This window comes from Bicyclus anynana, chromosome 19 (assembly GCF_947172395.1).
Source record: "Bicyclus anynana chromosome 19, ilBicAnyn1.1, whole genome shotgun sequence".
Lineage (NCBI taxonomy): Eukaryota > Metazoa > Arthropoda > Insecta > Lepidoptera > Nymphalidae > Bicyclus > Bicyclus anynana.
Window position 1 is genome coordinate 4,863,040 of NC_069101.1, and position 22,008 is coordinate 4,885,047.

Sequence of the window (22,008 nt, forward strand, 5' to 3'; positions counted from 1 at the left end):
ACCTTAAAGAATGAACATAATCTATGTCACAGATCACTATAGACTAGAAAATCTATGTTGGTTGCCTGGCAACGGACAACGGATTTGATTGAAAACAAAAAATGGTAAATAATTTAAAAATTGTTTGAATTTTAAATCCAGTCAATTAATAACCAAGTGGCCTTATTAAATAAGTGTAATTGATTTTATTTAAGTTGTGGTTATGGCTCAATCTATATCAAGTAATTTTGAAATGATTTCTAACGATAACAGCACAAAAGAGTTTTTGCTTCACGAAAAGACATGCGAGGCATTTAAGGACAGTGATGAAGAGATTAAAATGATATTTAATGAAATTAAAAAGCTCTCCGACTCAAAGAACTTAGTCCACGAGGTAGATGAAGACAATGATGATGTCGAGCAAATTCTGAAAAGAGCCGAAAATATCGCTCAAGAAACAGAAAATTTGCTAAAAAGCAGCCCTGTATCGATAAATGGAATTCGCCCTTACTTGGACACTGGGAATATACCACAAATAAAGGTAACAAAGCCAAATGAAAATGTTTGCAGTGAAGGACGCAAAACTCCGAATAAGGTAAGTGGGTAAAGACAGATTTAAAGTTTATCAAATGAACTTAAGATGTACAAGTAGGTACCTAACAGATAGAAGTATAGATAAGCTGCTTTATTTGTTTAGAAGCTAATACCTGCAGGTTCTGTTCTGAAGTATAATAAATTCTTAACTGTATGTCATGTATGTTTTGCAATTTTTTTTTAGAAACCTATATTTCTCATTTGGTATTGGGTATTTTAATTTTATATTACCTATTACTTTTTACACAGTAAGCTTTTGAGCTTTTGAGTTGCTTTTTTTATTCAACTACAAATTAGGACTGAGAGTTAGGTAGTACAGAAATCGGAAATATTTAGTACCTATCTGGAAAACAGATCTTTAATTCTGATTTTGTATTCTCTATATTACTAAGCAACACATACTCAAAATGGTCAGTTTAATCTCTAAAGTAGATTAAGATTATCAATAGGGTATAATTAAATAAAGAAAGTACACAATACAAAAAAAAATATTTAATTATATTTTTAAATAATTTAAATATTCATTACAATTTTTTAAATACATGTATCAAACTTGATATCACAACATGGGCATCATAAATAATTAAATAGCTTAACATAAAAGTATCTATCTAATGCTTAGAGTTTGCTTACATAGCTAGCTAGTATTCTCAGACCAGCGAGTGACTCTCTAGCAACTGGTTCGATATTAGTGGTGGGTAGTATGAATCCATATCGGCCCGTGTCACTTAGTTCCACTGTGAATGTATATTTGACGCCTTGAGCTTTGACCCAGTCGTCTGAACCGCCTGACGCTGGATATAAAAGTCCACTTGATGAACCAACTGAGTATTTCGAACCACCTGTTTTTTGAATTGCCTGTAAATACATAAGAATATTTTTAATGCTTCAGTTTACAGTGTCTTTCTTTCATTCATTGCATATTTTTGAGATAATGATGGTATTTCTTTTTTAATGACATTTTATTTTTAGTTGTTTTTGCATAATTTATTGATAAATGATAATAAAATTATTAAAGTTCAATAGCTCAACAATTTATATTATGTAACATAGACAAAATGACAAAGTAGTGTTATTCCAGATAGATTTCAGATACGGGAGCAGATGCTCTGCCTTGTTGGTCCAGTAGCTTAGGCTTTATAATTCAGAGCTTTGCATTGTTCTAAGAAATTTTCAGTAAAAATATCAGCTTGGAGTTGGGAAGTTAGTGGTGTTACACCTCTGTGTCTAGGAAAGCATGTTAGGCCATTGGATCAGGTCATTGTTTTTAACATCTGATAGTGTTTATTAAAGTAATATAACATCACCAGCCTGCATCCCGCATTGGAACAATGTGGCAGGATTATTCTCCATATTTCCTTTCCTATAAGTTCTCTACTTATAGGAAAGGAATGAAGGAATAGATTTTTGATGAAATCAGATGCATTTGGATGTTTTGCTTTGACTCGTCCCTCCCTCAACCATCCTTAATATATACAGTACCCACGGAATTGAGGTTTTTTTAGGTTCAAGGCAAAATAATCTTCTAGCAGTCTGTTATATATCCTCAGGAAATCCACCTTTCTTCAGACAAAAGAAAAATGTTGAAAAATCATACTCACTTCAGCTATATTTTTCCCAACAACATCCAAGTCCTTATGATCTGGGGGTACTGCATTGTCATAACCCCATGGATACAGTAGATACTGTCCGTAGCTGTGGTATGTTAAATAGGCTGAGAAGTTAGCTGCACTTGTCTTGATGAACTCCTGTTAAATAAAAAAATATTATAGATAGCAGATGCCACGTGGTTCCTGTTCCTGTAGGTATACAGGTATAAAATATAGCCTATAGCACTCGGAGATAGTGTAGCTTTCCAACAGTGAAAGAATTTTTCAAATCGGTTCAGTAGTTTCAGAGCAAACAAACAAACAAACAAATCATTCCTCTTTAAAATATTAGTAGGTATAAATAAAATGATATCAAATATATTTTTTTACAAGTACAGCCAGCACGTGGCTGATGGTAATGTTTTAGTATTAGAATTTTTATTTATAGTAAGTTTTAAAACTATAGTTTTTGCTATTTAAATTACCTCTTCTTCGCCAGAGATTTGACGGTCTCCGTGGCGCAGTGGTGTGCGAGGTGGATTTACAAGACGGAGGTCCAGGGTTCGATCCCCAGCTGGCCCGATTGAGGTTTTCTTAATTGGTCCGTAATTCTTAATTAAAGTTTCGTAATTCTTAATTTAAAAAAATATATATGATATGCCCGATACACTCAAACCACAAATTCCATCGGCCCAAACTAAGATAACTAACTATCTGCCAGTATAAACGGAGGCGGACACTCTAGAAGAGTCGTTTCCTCTTCTCTTCTTCATCTAACCTTATAATTCCATTCTGGCAAAGCTTTTGCGTTTGTTCAAACCGTCAACATCTTAATTGATGATTTAACAAAACTTAATTTACAATATGCATTTGTTTTAATAGCTTTATTTGTATTTTCGTATTTCGTTTGACTTACGGACAGAGCGCGGGATTCTGGCTCTGAGAATGCTCGAGAGCCGCGGTAAATTTCACTGCAAGGGTTGCTCGATGCTCCTTTACCACCCCAACGATAACTGCAACCAGAAAATAACTTTGGTTATTAGGTAGCAAAATGCCAATACCAATGTCACTTAAGATGTAATCAAACAGAGAGAAGAGCCTCAATAGCTCAACGGTGAGAGCGGTCGGACTCATCACCGAGGGGTGATGGTTCGACTCCCGCCCCGTTGGTCTATTGTAGTACTCACTCTTAATACAGTATTTCCCGTCTAGTTGGAGGGCAATGGGAATATTGGTCATATTTAAAAAAAGATATATTCTTTTGTAAAAAAAAAAAACTTTGTTTCCGATTCTGGAGGTTTGAATCCGGTCTGGGGCTTGCATGTCCAACTTTTCAGTTGTGTGCATTTTATGAAATCACTAGTCTTAAACGTGTCGTGAGGAAACCTGCATAGCAGAAAATTTAGTGTGTGTGAGAAGTCTACCAATCCGTATTAGGTCAGCGTTGTGGATTATTGGCCTAACCCCTTTCTTCTTCTTCTTTCGTCTGGGCCGTTTCCGCACGTAGCATTGTGATTGGCCGTTGTGCGTAAGGCCTAATCCCTCATTCTGAGAGGAGACTCGACCTCCGGAGTGAGCCAAATTTGGGTTGATAAAGTACGTAGTAGAGCTATTTGTGATAGAACTCGCTTTTTCATTCACTATTGCCATTAAGCAAGATAGCGTCAAAATTCGTCAAAAAAGAGGAAAGGCTCATAAATTAAACAAAACCATTAGTCGCTTACCCAAAGTTTCTGTTGAGATCCGTACCAAAACATGCTCTGCCAGCGTAAGCCGGTTTTCTATTCTTGCGCCATAAGCGATCCACTAAATGAGTGTATTCATAACCATCAGGATTGACTACTGGTAAGAAATACCTAAAAATAAACAGAAGACTATAGCAAAAGTTCAAATCAAGTAAGATTTAAAATACTGCAACTAAGGACTAGGTAGATACTGGTACGATTTATTATCATTAACGTTTATCTTGCTTCGTTATATGAAATTAACTAATAGAAAGCGAAGCTACGAGTAATCAATATAGCTAGTGTTTATATTAGGTACTTAAATTAACGAACCTATTGACACCTAATTCTTCAAAATTTAAATTTAAACTTCAAACGCACTTAGTTGTTCTATAGAGCATTTGGTTCTAACAAATTGTACCTAACACTAGAATGATTCCCTAGACAAATAAGCCCAAACACGATGGGTTTATCTAGTTGCATGTGGTCACATTCGGATTATTGAATTAACACTGAAGATAAACCAAAAGTGAATGCAATCGAACATCAAGAATTGGTTTCTAATCCAACATTTGTAAATTTTATATATGTAAATGTTTTTGAAAGTTTTTTTTTCAACTAGCTTTAGTTTAATAAAAGCCTCTAAAAATAGAACATTCTGATTAAGTAAAAAAATATGTGATATGCAACGATTTAGTTGCAACTCGTAAAAATAATTTCTATTATTTACCAATCAATTCCCTTAAAGTCCTCGGATTCTTCCGCGAAGTTCTCCGCAATTTGATTTATGAAAAACGTAACTGTCGCTGGACTAATCCATTCTCGCGCGTGAATTCCTCCATCAATAAAAATTGCTTTGTTGCTTGGATTGCCATTGGATATACGCAGTACCTGAAATTATGGTAATTTGCAAATCAAATCGAGCATACAGTAATTGTACCGATCATTTATAAAATAAGCCAACAATCTAGACTTTTAACTATATACATATAATGGCCAGCAAAGTACCAATTGACGTAAACGGCTATAAAACACGAACACACGAACCTTAAGATCTCTTCCTTCGTATGACTTTCCAATAGTGTTCACGCTAACAATTTTCGGGTATGTTGTAGCTAAATAATCCAAAAATTCATGAATATCTTGCAATCTGTGATACTGTTTCCACGTCATACGGTGACCTGTTTAAAAACATTGCTATTAAAATAACTTTGTAACAGTGTTGTGAGGTTTCCTCGTCCCATATTACTTAACTTCTTATTAATGGACATAAATTACTCTTAAACGTTTTTAATATACATAAATTATAGTGAGTCTCTATTATCCTTGTTGTTAGTACGAGAATGTTTTTCATAGTGTTCCTAATTTTTAGATATTTGAATTGGATTTAATACGCCTCATATTTTGTTTATTATTTGTGCACTGAATTCTATTCGTGTTTCAAACATTTTGTCAACCACACAGTTAGTCACTACATAATATATGAGTTGTGATATCAAAAACAAGCATGTTACACTCCTGTACCAAGAAACATGAAATTATTGAACTCAACAAAACCAAACAGTTTAGACACAAAACATATCAACGTATCATTGCAGACGCTTATTTAGCAACAAACCCCAATTTGCATATGGCCAATACTCCATGGGAAGTTTGAGAGATTTGTAGCCCATGTAGGCCAAACCTAATCGGCGACGGAATGCCCTGTAACGCCAAAAATTGTAAGCTCTTGCTGGAACAAAATTACATCGACCCTTGGAATATTGCTTTCGTTCATTTAACGACCGGGATCTATTGAATATTTTAAATGTTTGTAACAAACCTCGTCTGTTCTGTAGTTCTATTTCATTTTCGTCTAACGGTGGGTTTTCCTCGTTAATCCTTTTTTGTAAATCATCAATGATAATATCGTATGATATATTCTCCCTAGAGAACACTCTAGTCACGTTCGCCACAGCGTTTGGCTTGATCAGTACGTCCACATATGTCTGATTACCAGCCCACGTAGCTATAACTGTTAACAAAATATTAGTGTAAAAAAAAATATGTAGGTATACGAAAACTGAATTAAATTTTTAACAAAAAACCATAAATGTGAAAGTTATAGGTAGTCGGCATCAGAGTTAAACAATTTGAGATCTGCCAAAGAGAGTGCCAAATTTCGTAGGACTTTACCTAATAGATTATAAATGTGCAATATTCTGCGATTTCATCACAGTATTTGTAATGTTCCTAAAAATTAGATATTCTAAAAATTAGATATACTACCTACCTACTAGTTGATATTTTAATTTATAATATTTTAATTTCTGGATAAAATAAAATTACTTAACTTAAAACTTGTCAAGTAAGTACTTTCACATTTAAATTGACAAATTGCTCGTGCGAACACACACTGTTTTCTAAAAAGCCTGCAGTTTTCTGTGTCTCCATACCATGTTAAACAGTTAATACGTACGATTTCTTCGTTTAAGCCTTCCTAGAATCACCCGAACACCGTTTTTCTCTGTCGAAACTTTCCATAGTTGCGCGCCCGAGTAGTCTACTTTTGCGTTTCCCTCAGCTGCTCTGGCGATGATAGTTATATCTTCTAATTCATCTTTGCCACTGGATGGTGTTTCGTTTACAAGTTCGCTAGTAGTAGTCGAAGCTTCAATTGGGTCTTGTACATCATCTGTTTGGTTGTATGGTTGTTTTACTGAACCACGCGTTGGCCAATCTGAAAGTAATAAACAAGTTGGAATTGGAGTTATTGAAAAAATTCAACATGAAGCTAGAATATCGAACTCGTAGGAAATTCTTGACAAATAATAATGTGCTCAGTAAAAAAATGATGAACAACGTTCCTCAAGTGGCAAAAGTTCGTTTGGTGGTAAAAATATTTTATTTAAATTAAATTACAATAGATACGTGAGTTAACCTTCGAATAAACGTGAGTATTTACGCGTTTGCAATTATTCTTATTGTGGTTTACCAGCATAATTATAAATGGGAATTGAACCATGCAACAGCCTATAGGACGTACTCGTAGGTATACCATGAAACCTTTTGTATTTAACGCTGGGAGGATGCGAGAAATAATTTTAAAGCGATAATATCTAATTGCACGTGCTAAACTATTATTAGCTTTGTGTTTTAAATGGATATAATGTATGTAGGCGCATTAAAAACTTGTTAATTGTGGGGATTTTGTTGTCCGTAGGTGTCTAATAAACGTGATTGTGTGATTCAAATGCATAAAAAATCAAATCAAATCAAATTGCGGATTGTGAGCAAATACTTTTTCGTCATTACAATTCTTGTACACATAGACTATATTTGTTTTTATTTTAGGGGGTTTTAATTTTTAACGCCTGCGTCTCTGTTCTCGTAAAAGTCTTTTATTGACAAACTCCGCGGTAATCATGGATTGTTCTGGGACTCCGAGCTTTATGTGGGTAATCTATCTTCAATTTGAACCAAATCGTTTCAGAAGTTGCGGCGTGGCAAACTTTAGCCTTCTACATACTCGTAGATATAAAAAATAATCCTATTTGAAATGTAGCCTTATACTCATTTGATTGATTTATAGCATTATGCGCACTTTGTGATGTGTATTTTTTACGTGCGGCTATCAAAGTGTACACTTGACGCATAATAGATTTGTCACTTAAAATTCAACGCAAGTGCATCGCGAGTCGCGTGTCACGTGAAATGGCTTTCTCTAGCCGAGACTTAGTTTCATTTGCTGGTGGAAGTTGTATTAATCTTGTTCGTACTAACGGGTTTATGATCATTAACATTTATCAGCCTATTTTAATGATCCATCATCATCATTATCAACCCATATTCGGCTCACTGCTGAGCTCGAGTCTCCTCTCAGAATGAGAGGGGTTAGGCCAATAGTCCACCACGCTGGCCCATTACGGATGGGCAGACTTCACACACGCAGAGAATTAAGGAAATTCTCTGGTTTGCAGGTTTCTTCACGATGTTTTCTTCACAGTTTGAGACACGTGATATTTAATTTCTTAAAGTGCACACAACTGAAAAAATTGGAGGTGCATGCCCCGCACCGGATTCGAACCCACACCCGGAATCGGAGGCAGAGGTCCACTGATAGAGAGATCACACAAACACAGAGGAGATATCCACTGGGCTATCACGGCTTCGTGATCACGATTTAATGATCCACTACGAATAAATAACCTGTAGGAATTCAAGAAGGCGACCCGGGAAACCATATTGCAAGTACCGAGCTCGCCATCCCATTGATTGGGCCTGAATGATCGTGAGGCCGTGAGAAGCCATGGCAGGTGATGGTGCCCACTACACGGCCAGCGGGTCAATTCCCTAACTTTGACGTATGTTCTCTCTCTCCGCGTCGTGTACCTCATTACTGACCCCCTACCACACATTCACGACCTTTTCCCACACGATGACGCGCCATGCGGCTCGGCTTTTCGCTACTTGTTGAGCTTTGTCTGCTTTCGTATCGAGAGTGGTGTGGATTTGATCTGACCAACGCATCGGGCTACGTCCTCGAGGTCTCTTCTCTTCCAGTTTGCCAGTAATAACAAGTTTCTCTAAGTTATCTCCTTCTCTCCTGGCAATGTGACCGAAGTACTCGAGAAGTGTTTGGCTGGTGGGAGGCTTCGGCCGTGGCTAGTTACCACTCTACCGACAAAGACGTACCGCCAAGCGATTTGGCGTTCCGGTACGATGCCGTGTAGAAACCGAAAGTGGATTTTCATCCTCTTCCTAACAACTGCTGACTGCATCAGCACTTACCATCAGGTGAGATTGTAAAGAATCAAAGATCAGGGCTAACTAGTAAAGAATAAAAAAAAATAAGGATCCTCTGAGCACAGGTAGCGGAAAGTCTTTTCGTGATAAGGTTAGGGGTAGGGGAAGGGTAGGGTAGGGATAGTGTAGGTGTAGGGTGGAAGTAGGGTAGGGTAGGGAAGAAGTGCACATAAGTAAAAGCGAAGCTTGATCGGGTCCACTATTGAATATATTTTGAAAACTTTGGTTGGAGAGCATTATAATATCTTCTCGATTTAGTCCACTCACACACAATGAGCTATTAACACTCAATACCTGTATGGGATGGTATTATTGAAATTTCTATTTCTTCACCAAATATTGGATACAGAATACCGTATTAATTGGTTATGATAAATTCCCATAGCCGTACACCTACGAGTATCAAACACCAAAGTGATGGTATAGTATCGAATGTTGGAATTTGTTGTCATAATTTAAAAAAATATTTATACTTTTTTTTAACCCTCCACGTAAAAACAAGGGTGTTATAAGTTTGACGTCTGTCTATCTGTGGCACCTTAGCGCCTATTTTCAAAATTTTCAATTTTTTGTAAACTTTATTAGGTATACCATGAAATTAAATCATTTGAACTAGATTACCTCACAACCATTAGGTTATGACTAAGAAGATAATTTATATTTACAGTAAAGAGTTGAAAGACTTTAAAAATCGGTGAAGACGTAATCATAAACCCATTAAAGATGTGATAAAGGTAAAAATGGACTAATGAGCAGTGACTCTCTCGGTTCTTGACATTTGGGATAATAGCCTCTGGGCCTGTAGCCATGTGGCATTTCGATTCTCTTTCTACAAACGCTAACGCTTCGAAAACTAAAAAAAAAAAGTTTTATATCAACTCGAATAATCCTTGCCTGTATTTTCGAAAATCTAAGAAAATTGTTGAGATGAAAGTCGGATTTGCCTTCGCCCGAGAAGAAAAACATAAATCAGAATAGAATAGATAGTCTGTACCTTATTATGTAAAACCGTGAAAGGTACAATTCTGTACATTGAAGATATTTTGATATAGATACAAATACAAATATTAATCGATACTGAAGTCAAAAACTTTTTTTTTGTCTGTCTGTCCGTCTGTTTTGTTGACCGGACATCACGCTGAAACTGAATAACATGACCGACAGAGACCATAATACGAAGAAGGGTTGAAGGGGTTATAAGTTTGTATAGAAAATCATTAATTTTCAGGTTTTTCAAGTAATTTGTAAAAATTGGTATACGTATACTGACAGAAAATAACTTTTAAACAAAATTCTACCCCTAAAAGGTTAAAAAGAGGCTGAATTTTTTTAAAGTCGTTAATGTTTTGAGTTAGTATATTTTTTTAATAATGATAAGTGCACTGTTTATTATATGTACTTATAAAAAATGCTAAAACTTAAAACCTAAAAGTGTGTCATCCCATCATCCTACCAAATAGCATATAGGAGCATGGGACAAACATTCAGTTTTTTTTTTAATTATCAAAGGTCTGGCAGTCACGTGATTTAAATTAATCGTCTAGCCGTGTTACAGCTTCGATGATGCCTTTGTCAATGGTGATTTATTTTTGTCGATGCTTTTCCGTTAGTAGCGATCTTATATTTTGATCACGTATATTTGAAGGTGAGAGAATATCCGGAATAGTATATTTTTAACCTGTTGTTTCCGGTATTGATTTAACAATAAAAATATATTTACTAAATAAGTGCAAAAAGATCTTTCTAATGATAAATAATTATGGCTTAAGTGTTAATTAATACAATTTTGTTAGTGCGAGACATGATTACTGTTGAATAAATCTAAAAAAATAACTAAAAATGATCAATTTGCAGTAATTTTGTAATTATATTTTATGATTTTCCTATAAATTTTCAATAACATATATGCTGAATAGAAAAAGAAGAAATACTTTATTGCACACAAAAACACAATTATAAATAAAAACATTAAAAATAATAATTTAAACTTAGCATTCAAAGGCGGCCTTATTTACTATAAGTAAACTCTACCAGGCAACCCTTGGCAAAAAGGTGCAGAAATTATTGATCGTTTACGGTAGAGACATAGGTAGGTAGGTACTTGTTGTTTGCTTGTAATAAGTTGACCAATTGTAAAAATAAGACGATAATTTATATCGATATAATATATTGCAGTTACGATAGACGTATCGAATTAAAAAGGTTTGTGATATAAAAATTAATACAACAATAATTTTAAATAGATGTAGATATTATAAAACGGTAATAAAAATATAAATACATAGAACTAAAATAATAAATAAACTTTGCCTCAATAGCTCAACGGTAAGACCGATTGGAGTTTGGACTCATCACCGAGGGGTGGTGGTTCGATCCCCGCCTATTGTTGTACCCACTCCTAGCACAGTCTTTCCCGACTAGTAGGAGGGGAATGGCAATATTGATCATATTATAAAAAATATGGCAAATATTCTTTATAAAAAAATGTGTGTTTGTTGTTGTGATGTGATTGTTTTTGTTTATTTAAATGTTGGATTAAACCTTTTCTGCATTCACCTTACTCAACTGTTTATGTAGATTCTACTTTTTTTTTGGAAAATAGTCAAAATTGCTAAGTATCTACCCAATAGCTTTAGAGGGACCGGCATAAACTTGATAGTTCATGGGTTCAATCCTCGTTGGGACTACTGTTCTATTCACTCCTAGCATTGTCCTTACGATTAATTTAGTGGAAAAAGGAATGTTTATTGTGTTAAAAAGGTAATATAATTAAAAGAAGTAAGTACATATTTTAAATCCAATAAGTAATTTTAAAAGTCCTCCAAATAAATAAATCAAAAAAGTAGAAGCCAACTTAATTTGTTACACTGTATTATAGTTACTCTAGAACGACTTTGTTTTGAGGACAAAAAAAAAGTTATTTAAACAAAATTTAACTGACTTCAAAACTTTACAATGCGCGAGTTATAATAAAACCCAAATCACCTCTAGTGTACTTTTTAAATTCGAGGATTTCCCTTGAAAATAAATGATTTCGACAAATTGAGAATCTCCTCTTTTTTTGAAATCGTTTAAAAACAAGGAATAAATCATGTCAAACTAGATCTTTCTAAAACAAACATCTACTTACAAACTTAACAACACTAAGTAAAACACAATATTATTAGGAAGGGTTATAGTGACTTGGACTTAACAAAGTACATCAACCCTGCAAAACCACTTCTGGATTAGTTCGCGTTTTCTATTAGATACTGGTATTTTAAACACAATAGCTATTAAGAACAGGCAAATCTAGAATACATAAATTATATTTTTATAATGAATATTCAATATTCATAAGTACCTTTTCCTGGTTCAAGTTCATTGATGAGAGGCGTGCAGAATGTCGACGTGAAGAACGGTAAAAGCACGACCATCCGCGTCCACGACCCCATGGCGACTGATGGAGTTTCTCACTTACAAATTACAAATAACATAAACCGCATCTGCAATTGCGCTCGCTCCGCGGATACCTAATTGTATGGGACAAACGGAAAAAGCGACAGGCAAAATGCATTTTTTATTCAACATTGCCTTCATGTTTAGCTGTATACTCACTCGCTTGATGGATAGCGAATCATGCAGTGTTTTGATCCCTGATTTCTTCCATAACCTGGATGTAGATTCTAGCTATGGTCTAGGCATTAAGACTGATGTCATACAACACGCATACACTAAAGGGAAGATGAAATTCATGGCATGATTTCGTACATCACCTAGTCGTATATTCGAGTTATATTCTAATCATTAGGACTGATCTCATTACGTACGGTTTCAACGTCCTTTTAACTGAGGTCTTAGTCTTGCCAGACTAGGACCTCATCCTCCTCATCTCCTGTGGGAGACGCCCTTAGAGGCGTTACGTTTAGGATCGCCTCTGTCAGCGACTCTGATGCTACGGTCCCATTAAGGAGCCTTCCGCAAATACACAATCAGAAAAAACAAAGATCCAGATTGTATTGACCCGCATAACACTAAGTTGAGTGAATACACGCTGGATGATGTGTATTGACTCAACTTAGTGTTATGCGGGTTAGGTGTACAAGGAAAAAGTTAATCTTATCGAAACTGGTTCACATCTCAAATCATGTCATGAAAAAGTCCTTTGGTCTAAAATTTAGACCATAGGACCATCGGTATGTATTTAGACTCTAAATACATACCGATGATACTTGTAGCTTGTGGGACTCGTCATGACCCCTAAAAATCTGTGCAAAAATTTTAAAGCTGCTTATAAACAATTGCAAAAGTTATAAAAAAAATAAAAATTTCAAAAAAGGAGTCAATGTTCATTATAATTCGGTGTAAATTTATTGGTGTTAGAATGAAATATGTTTAATAAAATCTGATCCTCTGATGTCGAGTCAGGCTGACGGCCAAAGCAATCGCTGGTCTCCAAAGTGGTTGATTGTTTGGACCCTCAAAACTCAGTATCAGCTCAACCTCAAAGCTCCCGCCGCTTGAAGTCTTCTGAGCATTACCAACTTAGCGAAAGCTTCCTAAAACGTTAGCTTTTTTTACTAGACTATTTATTAGACTATTGACTGAAATATCTATCGGTCATCAAAACAATAACGGTTGACTCAACATCTACATTTGTTATTTTCAACTTATGATAGCCAGAACATCAAAAAATGTTAATTTGCGGTTTTATTACCATAAGCATTGAAAGCGCTGATTCATAATTACATTTCTTATTTATATGATAATACTACTTCTGTTTCTGTTTAAAGCGTGTTTTTATATTTAATGACAGGCTTTTGATAATTAAGATTCAAACAATCTCTATTACATTTTTAGTTTTTTCAAAATTTTTCATACCAGTACCTACATAATTAGAGGCAACATACGGCTTACAGTTTTGGTTTGAAGGTGCCTAGTGTTGCTTTGCTTAGGCGGTTGTGTTTATTTTGGAACCAGAATGACAACCTTCTTGTCAGAGGCGCCATGCCCGGTCATTGCCACTGAGTTGCAGTTATTTTATAATAACGTCACTTTACTGTAAACATGCTTTTTCGCTCGTTACCTATCCGATTCTGTGTTTCTTGATAGCGTCAATCTTTTACAGTTACATCAATTTTGGTTTCTTTTATATTTTTTTCTGTGGAGCTATTGAGGAATTTTAAATTGATACCCACTGACATTCTTTTCAACGTTTTTAGTTTAAAATTATTTTAAGTAGAAATGTAAAATATCATTAAGAGTAAGATTTGATGTTTTGTTAGTAACGATTTAACTCATAAACTTCTCGACCGATTTTAAAAACTCTTTCACCGTTAGAAAGCTATAGCTTGACGTTGCTATGTATAGGCTATATTTTGTCTCCATAATCCCACCGGAACGAAAACTACGCGAGTGAAACCGCGGGGCGACGGCTTGAGGATATATTTTTTTGTGTAAATAAATTGTGGGTAAACTAGGAAGTTGGTTTTAAATAATTCTCAAGTGATTATAACCATTCATAAGAATAGCTTCTTATCGATATTTTTACTGACATTTAAGAATTCATATATGGCCACTTTAAATCGATTTCATAGAGGGAATCTCAACTTTCTGAAGCTTTTCATCTTTAATTAATTATGAAGTTTTTTAATTATTATTGTATTTTTTAGACAAGCCAAATTTCGAACGCAAAACAAACCACAAAAGAAAACAACGAAGTGCGTCGAAAACCAAAGCTAAGGCCTTTCTCTGCTGGCGTCATCGATTCCAAGAAAAAAGAGGCCGCGAAAGTAGCTAGATTAACGAATTCACCGAAAAAAGTACCAACTTGTAAACATGACACCCTAATAGAGGAGTTAAAGGATACAAATGAAAGAGTTAAAAGCTTGGAGCTATTAAATGTACATCTAACAGATGACAATAAAGTCCTACGCAAAAAATTGGATCAAATCAATGAAGACAAGCATGTTGCGGAATTAAAAGTGGCGGAATGCGAAAGATTTGTCAATCGGCTATCAAAAGAATACGAAAACAGAAACACAGACTTGAAAACTAGCAAACAGAATGAGAACAGTCTAATGGCGGAGTTGAATAAAGAACGAAATGAGAGGAAAAATTTGGCTATACAACGGGATAAAGATGTTGTGATCATACACGATCTACAAAGACAAGTGAAAGAAATGGAGTTGATACTAAAAAGAAAACATCCGGACTCGGTGTCGGCGTTAATAGGTACGATTTTCACTATTCACGATTTAACTTGTAAATTGACGGTAACATAGTGCGTAGGTGTTAATTTATATGCGTATATATTTATAGTAAGTTTCATTCGAACAAAATGATTCACAATAATAATAATTTACGTAATAACTCTAATATTGTAACGTGAAAGTGTATGATAACATTTGTTAGTGAGAATGATTGATTCATAACTCGATCGTGTAGCTTATTTGGATAGTTTTTAACAAACTGATATAATATGTTTTATTACTTTTATTCGTATGCAAACCGAATTGGCACGACAAGGTTCAAGTATGTTATCTTTTACTAGAAACTTGCTACAACTTTGCACAGATTGTATAGTTCGTATATAATAAACTTATTACTTAGCTATAGTTTACGCAGCGCATGCTAGTAAAAATTGCTCTGGGCATGATTTATAGGCGACGACTTTGTCATATTTTACACCAAAAAGTTTAAGAAAACCTTTGTGAATTACCCATACAGTTTAAGTAGTACATAAACCTTCCAATAAATACTTTACATAGGTTGTAGAATCGTTCAATCGTCCATTACTAACAGTAAAATTACCAGTCCAGACCAGTAGTTGCTACTTATTACAAGTTTATTTGTTAAATGTAGTTGCCGCTAAATCATCATCGGTTGAAGACAACAAAAAGAAACTGCTAGAAGAACGTATCGCACGATTGGAACAGGAATTGAAAGACAAAGAAAATCATTTTCAAACCATACTAGTGACGCTTCAGGAGAAGTTTGGCGACATGAAACAGAAGTACGAGAATCATATAATAGACGTCGAACGCCAGTTGATGGAGGACCGAAAAGTTAATAACAATTTAAAAAGTAAAATAAACAAACTCAATTTGAAGGATGTAGCTATTCAAACTGCCACTAAGAATTTGCATACCACAGGCACTCAGACTTTCATTAAATCTGATAGGGCGTCCTCTGCTGTTACAAGGTTAACACAAAACTCAGCGTTAATATTTAACAAGTTAAAGGAAGACAGTTATTTGGTGGCGACTATTAAAGGATTGCAAGCCGAGCTTACTGTGAAACAACGCACGATATCCAAGATAAACAGAGAAACTGAGGAACTGAGGAAGAACTTGCGGAATTTACAGAAAGAAAAAGAAGGTAAATTATCTTTATTAGGTATTACATTAATTAAAATTAGGTGTGATCTTTATTTTTGAACGAGGACAGGAAGATGAGGAAAAGGTTATGCCTAACACATGCCCACATGCATAATTTGCATGATTAGTCTATTAAAAATTGCTATTGGGAAATCACGTAGGTAGGTGTTGTTATAACTTTTATATTTTTAACCCTAATCAAATCTACTACTCTGTATTGTTTTCTACTTTCCATATTTTTTTTTGTTTAGATGTTCCACAATGTTTTTTGTAAGAATTGTTCTTTTTCTTTTACAAATTTAACTAATTATTTAATGATTAATAGTGGTAGGGCCATCATATGTTTGAGGACAGTCGAGGATCACGTACCTAAATACATCACTACTACATAGATTTATAACATATAGATAGTGTGTAGTCGAAGGATTCGTAAGCCGTCTTATGTACCCCTAAATGGGAGCTCTTGACGCACCGCTACGCTGCGATAAGTACGCTTGTGTGCGTGTTGGCGAGTGAAATTAGCTTAGCTGTTACGCTCACATAGCTACAGAAGTTGCTTACGTTTGGAGTGAAAAGTTGTTAGGTGTCGTGAGTCTTACCCTACCCCTACCCTACCCCTATCCTATCCTAAACATACCATGTTTGTCTCCTAGTCTTGAGCTCCCTCACCACCAACTTTCAGCCAAATCTGTCAAGCCGTTCTTGAGTTATAAATACTGTAACACGACTTTCTTTTAGATATATAAATATTTTTACTCTATTTTAATTTAACGATCTTTCAGTACTACTCAACTTGAATCCCCAAAAGAAAACGGCCAAGCAAGCGAAATCTACTGAGAACATAATAGCACGAGTGAACACAGAAATGGAGGCGGAACTGAGCGAGACGAGGAAGCAAAAGGAGACCCTCATGGAGGACAGGGTCGGACTGCTGGCGTCGTTGAAGCGAACTAACGAGGATTTGATAATGCTGAAGAAGAAACGCATACAAGATGTGAGTATCATAGGTAAACCTCAATAGCGTTGGTAAGAGCGGTGGGACTCATCACTCAGGTGGTGGTTCGATCCCCGCTCCGTCCCAGGATCCAGGACCTCCGTCTTGTAAGTCCACTGCGCATACCACTGCGCCACAGAGGCCGTCAAGTTGGAGGGGAATGGGAATATTGGTCACATTTAAAACATAATATGACAAATATTATTTAAGAAAAAAACCCCAAATTAACGAATATTTTGTTTAAAATTTTGACTTATTAAATTAAAATGGTGGAAAATATACTATTGGGATATAAAAATATAAAAAAAATCATTAAAAATCTGTAAATTGACTGAGGAAAATACACTAACCAGAAAGAAAAAGGTACATACGACTTCAGTTGAATACGGTTCAATTGTAGCCCCCTTCGAGCACTGCTATACCATGACAAAACACTGTATTGAAATCATTCTCTTTGGAGAAATTCCAATTTGTTTTTTGGTTTTAGTCACAACAGAAACAGAGTCTTTATTTTTTAAGACTGTCCGCAAAACTCTATCCACCCTATCGTCTCCTGTTAGAATGAGAGGGCTTAGGCCAACAACACATCTAACCTCTCTCATTCTAACAACAACTGCACACAACTGCATAGTTGGAGGTGCATGTCCCAGACCGGATTTGAACATATGTCCAACCGAATGCAGAGGTCATATCCACTGGGCTATCACGGCTTATCCACCCTTTATAGTTACGCCATTTCAAAAATGTGAAGTTTACCTAAATAACGGTTTCCAGCTTCACACATTACAATTAGCTCACGAGAAGGAGCTGATGCAGATGAACATGCAGCTCTACCCGCTGCAGGAGGAGATCAAACTCCTCAACAGGACGGTGGAGATTCTGCAGGAGAGGGTCCGGGCGGCGGACGACAAGATGCTGAAGTATCAGGGCTTGAAGTGTAATGTGCACGCAGGGGGGGATAATGCTGCCAAGAATGATTGATGACTTGGTGGGTGATGAAATCGCCATCATCAGGGCATATCCCCAGAGTGGCGTGCAAAAGGTTTTAAACTGGGGTACGCATTAGGTACAGCTTGGCAAAATGTGTAGAAACGGAACTAACTTTTTTTCCCTTTTTCAACACTATTTAACATGTCAGCTGTTGGTGTATATGCTGTCAAAAGTGGTTATTCTGTCGGCTTTGAAGGTTATGTTGTTATGGTTACGTTTACGTTTCTCGTATTCGTGTTGTATCATATCATATTGGCGATAGTGGCGCCTCTATTTTAATTTCTACTCTTTTTTGCCAGGTTATATACTTCGTAATCGTAACTATAGTCGGATGCAAATCTTTATGACCTCTCCGGGTGACCATACGTGCAGAGCCTTGTGGTACGACGATTCTCTTTCTACAAACGCTAACGCTTCGAAAATTAAAAAAATGTATGGGAATGAAATTCATTATCGACAGATCACGTGATCTGTCATTCCCATCATACATTTTGTTAGTTTTCGAAGCGTTAGCATTTGTAGAAATAGAATCGACGTGCCAGTTGGATAAGGCATAAATCAAGACGCGTGAGGCGACTTTCGTGCGCGGGGTGATACCCTGCCGCCGCGCCTCTATGTAACGGATGATACCTAAAATATTGTATTGCGCAGCTTAACGCACGCTATTCAGAAAGCTCATAAAGATTGCATCCGACTATACAAATTGCACAAAATGGAAAATTCATTTTTCAATACATATCGTATTTTGTAACGATGTTCTGTGTGAGACTCGTGTCTATCTCTCTCTGTCTACACCATACTATTTGATAGAAATAAAAAGAATTTGAAACTCACTCTTTCGAGTTAAAAGAACGTTCTTACAGAATAGCGCTCCAGGTAGGTAATTGCGTAACTTGATCGCATATGTTTGACAGCAAATTCATTCCTTTAAAGTTGTCAAACTGACAGTTTTCCTAGGGATTTGACATTTATTTGACGTAAATTTCATTAAATGTAACTGTCAAACGGATCCGATTAAGTTACGAAATTACCCACCTGCTTCGTATTGCTCAGGGTAGATAATGCTTTTTTATACCTATGAAATGCATGCCATTTTGATTTTGAAATGAAAGAAAATTCAGAATTTCTTGAACTCAATATATACAGTATACTGTGTATATTATAAACGCGAAAGTTTGTATGGATGTTGGTTACTCTTTAACGCAGCTATTACTGAAGCTATTTTCTAGAGTTTCTAGAGTATTCATTTTCTAGAGTATTAATTTCTAGAGTTTTGTAGGCAGCCAGAAACCGGAAACCATTATATTATAACCGTAATATAGTTATAATATATCCCAAATACAGCCTAATGGATAAAAGAATCTAGATAAAAATTGGCATTTTTCGATTCAGGAATTGGTTTTTGCAATATTCAGTTTTAAATTGCTACATTTAGTGCTCACTGCACAAAAATATTTTTTAAAATGTCCTTTGGAATGGATATAGATTTTACTAGATTTTACATAGGCTACTCTTTGTCCCGAATAAATCCATGGTTTCCCGAGATTTGCAAAAAACTGATAATTTTGATGGTATGAATGTTTTTTACTCTTTCACGCCGTGACTACTGAACCGAATTTCAAGTTTGAAATAGATGTAGATTATAGCGTGGATAAACTATTTTTTATCCCGAAAAAAATTATAGTTCCCGCGAGATTTGTGAAAAATTGAAATGCACGCGGACGAAGTCGCGGGCGTCCGCTAGTTTATCTAAATTACGTGTAGATACCAGTGGTGAAGGCTGGAATTTTATCGAAGGTAACCCATGTAAAGGAAATATATACCGTGTGATATGGATTCTCATATTATATCCATACATAGGTACATCATATTCATTACAGTAATGAATATGTATGGATTTGTAAACGGTAACCGGACAGGAATCGGCTTGTAGGACTCTTCGCCGCTGGTAGGTAGATACTTATTTTTAGCGGGTAACACTGCAAGGCGCTGCAACATATTGCATATGTTGAGTTCAAAGAATTCTAAAAATCTTGTGACGATCTGGATAATCATATTATCATCAGCATATAGATATTATGTTTTTAGATTTAAAATTTTCAAAGCTTTATCAAAATACAAATTAGTGTAGGTTATTTTAAGCACGCAATGGCTATTTTTTCAGAACTCTATAAGTTTTTAATTATGGTATAAGATAATAGGTTTATTTTAGTAATATGCACCTAGTTTAATTTTATCTGATTATACTATCTTGCATAAAAATGCATAAAGGATATTGTCGAAATATAAAGTTGAGAAATATACCAAAATATTACATATATAGTGTCCTCGTATGTAGGTACCTATACCCAAATATTTTATAATAGGGATATGTTTCTAGTGCGTCAAAACCGAGGTGAACCAAAGCGGCTAATTGTCTTAATTTCATTGAGTCGTATAGTAGAAAAGTAAAGTTATTTAAATAAATAATATCTAAATATTGCATACAATTTTGAGTTGTGTGTTCAGGAACTGTATACACATAAATATACACAAAATTGTGCATGTGTGAGCTCAGTGGTGTAGCTAAATTTGGATCATTTTTTACGGTGATTTTGTAGGCACGTAACATATCTATAAAATAAAATATCTTTGGGTATACCTACCAAAGAGAACATATAGGTAGGTAAATAAGATATAGATAACGATTTTGGCTTGTATGGACTGTGATTTAAAAATAACTGGTTGTAACTATAAGATTAGGTATTTATATTTGTGGCCTTCTACTTGTTTTTGGAAGTGGTGTGCACAGTATTTTATAAAATTGGATAAATAGACAAGTAGGTATGCAAAATTTTTTCCCGAACCACAATAATTGATCAATTGATGCCTCATGCTATCGATAAAAATCGTTAGATGGGCCCCTCCATACTAAATTTGATGCCTCATGCATCAAAATCGACTCAGTAATCTAGTATGTTAGATAATAGCCTGTAAGTTGAACTATGCGCAGTAACACATTTTCGGGTGTTAGCGACGTGTGGTAATTGATGCTACGAGTAACCATAGCAACACGTTAACGAACAATTGCAATGAGCAATCGCGTACCAAAGTTTCTATTTATTTGACATCTTTAATGTACTGGACAACCACGGAGCACTCGTCTAACACTTTTGTTTATAATTGTACCACAGACAACTGTGATTTTGGTTCAATTTACTTGGCGGGGCCTACATCCTATAGGACAGGGTTTCTCAAACTTTCGGCTCCACGAACCCTTGTTAAAATTTCCAGTTTGTCAGTCCAAACAATTGACAGCGAACCCCTTACTAACTAATGAACCCAGCCCCCCCCCCCCCAAATTAATTTGACTGTTGAAGAAAATAAGGTTTAAATTTGAATAAAAGTTAACACATAAAGTACCAACATGTCTTTGTAATATTAATGTGATAGGTGTGCTTGTTTCTTGTCGCAAATTGATTCAATATTAGGAGTAATTTTGTACAATATTAACCTTAACTCTGACTCGGTATCAGTTATCAAGCCACCATTACGTAAATCTTGTCGCGAACCCCCTGCCGTCGAATGGCGAACCCTTAGGGGTTCGCGTACCCCATGTTGAGAAACCTTGTTATAGGAACATCTGTATCGTAGTACAAAATAACTAGCAAAAAGAAGTTAATTATTCTATGCTTATTTATGCCAATAAAAAAACGCAAAATCTGTATATCTATATATTTATATATTTATATATATATATATATATATATATATATATATATATATATATATATATATATATATATATATAATGATAATTATTTCACATAAATGTGATAGTAGTAATAAAAGCTTGATTGTGTTTCTATAAATAAAATATAATTGTTATTTACAATATTTTACATTAAATTATTAAATTAAATACTAAACTAAAACTTACCTATAAATAAAATATAAAAACAACATTCAACGCTATTATTTACATTTAGTTTATATTGTAATAAAAATTTTAATAT

General features: G+C 35.1%; 2 protein-coding genes across 2 annotated transcripts; one reads left to right on the top strand and one right to left on the bottom strand.

Annotated features, from left to right (window-relative positions):
• The first annotated feature begins 4 nt into the window (after positions 1–4).
• LOC112045238 (centrosomal protein of 162 kDa) lies at positions 5–21,714 on the top strand. The gene is made up of 6 exons (XM_052887273.1): positions 5–104; positions 253–574; positions 14,323–14,884; positions 15,515–16,030; positions 16,812–17,023; positions 17,798–21,714. Exons 1-6 carry the CDS (start codon positions 55–57, stop codon positions 18,002–18,004), a joined length of 1,869 nt encoding a protein of 622 aa, XP_052743233.1. The 5' UTR covers positions 5–54; the 3' UTR covers positions 18,005–21,714.
• On the bottom strand, positions 1,051–12,174 carry LOC112045240 (carboxypeptidase B). Its single transcript, XM_024081348.2, has 9 exons — positions 12,015–12,174; positions 6,345–6,605; positions 5,709–5,900; positions 4,934–5,067; positions 4,617–4,777; positions 3,887–4,018; positions 3,079–3,175; positions 2,175–2,321; positions 1,051–1,431 (listed from the first exon to the last, which is right to left on the bottom strand). The coding sequence occupies exons 1-9, from the start codon at positions 12,103–12,105 to the stop codon at positions 1,192–1,194; spliced, it is 1,455 nt and encodes a 484-aa protein (XP_023937116.2). The 5' UTR covers positions 12,106–12,174; the 3' UTR covers positions 1,051–1,191.
• Positions 21,715–22,008: the final 294 nt, after the last annotated feature.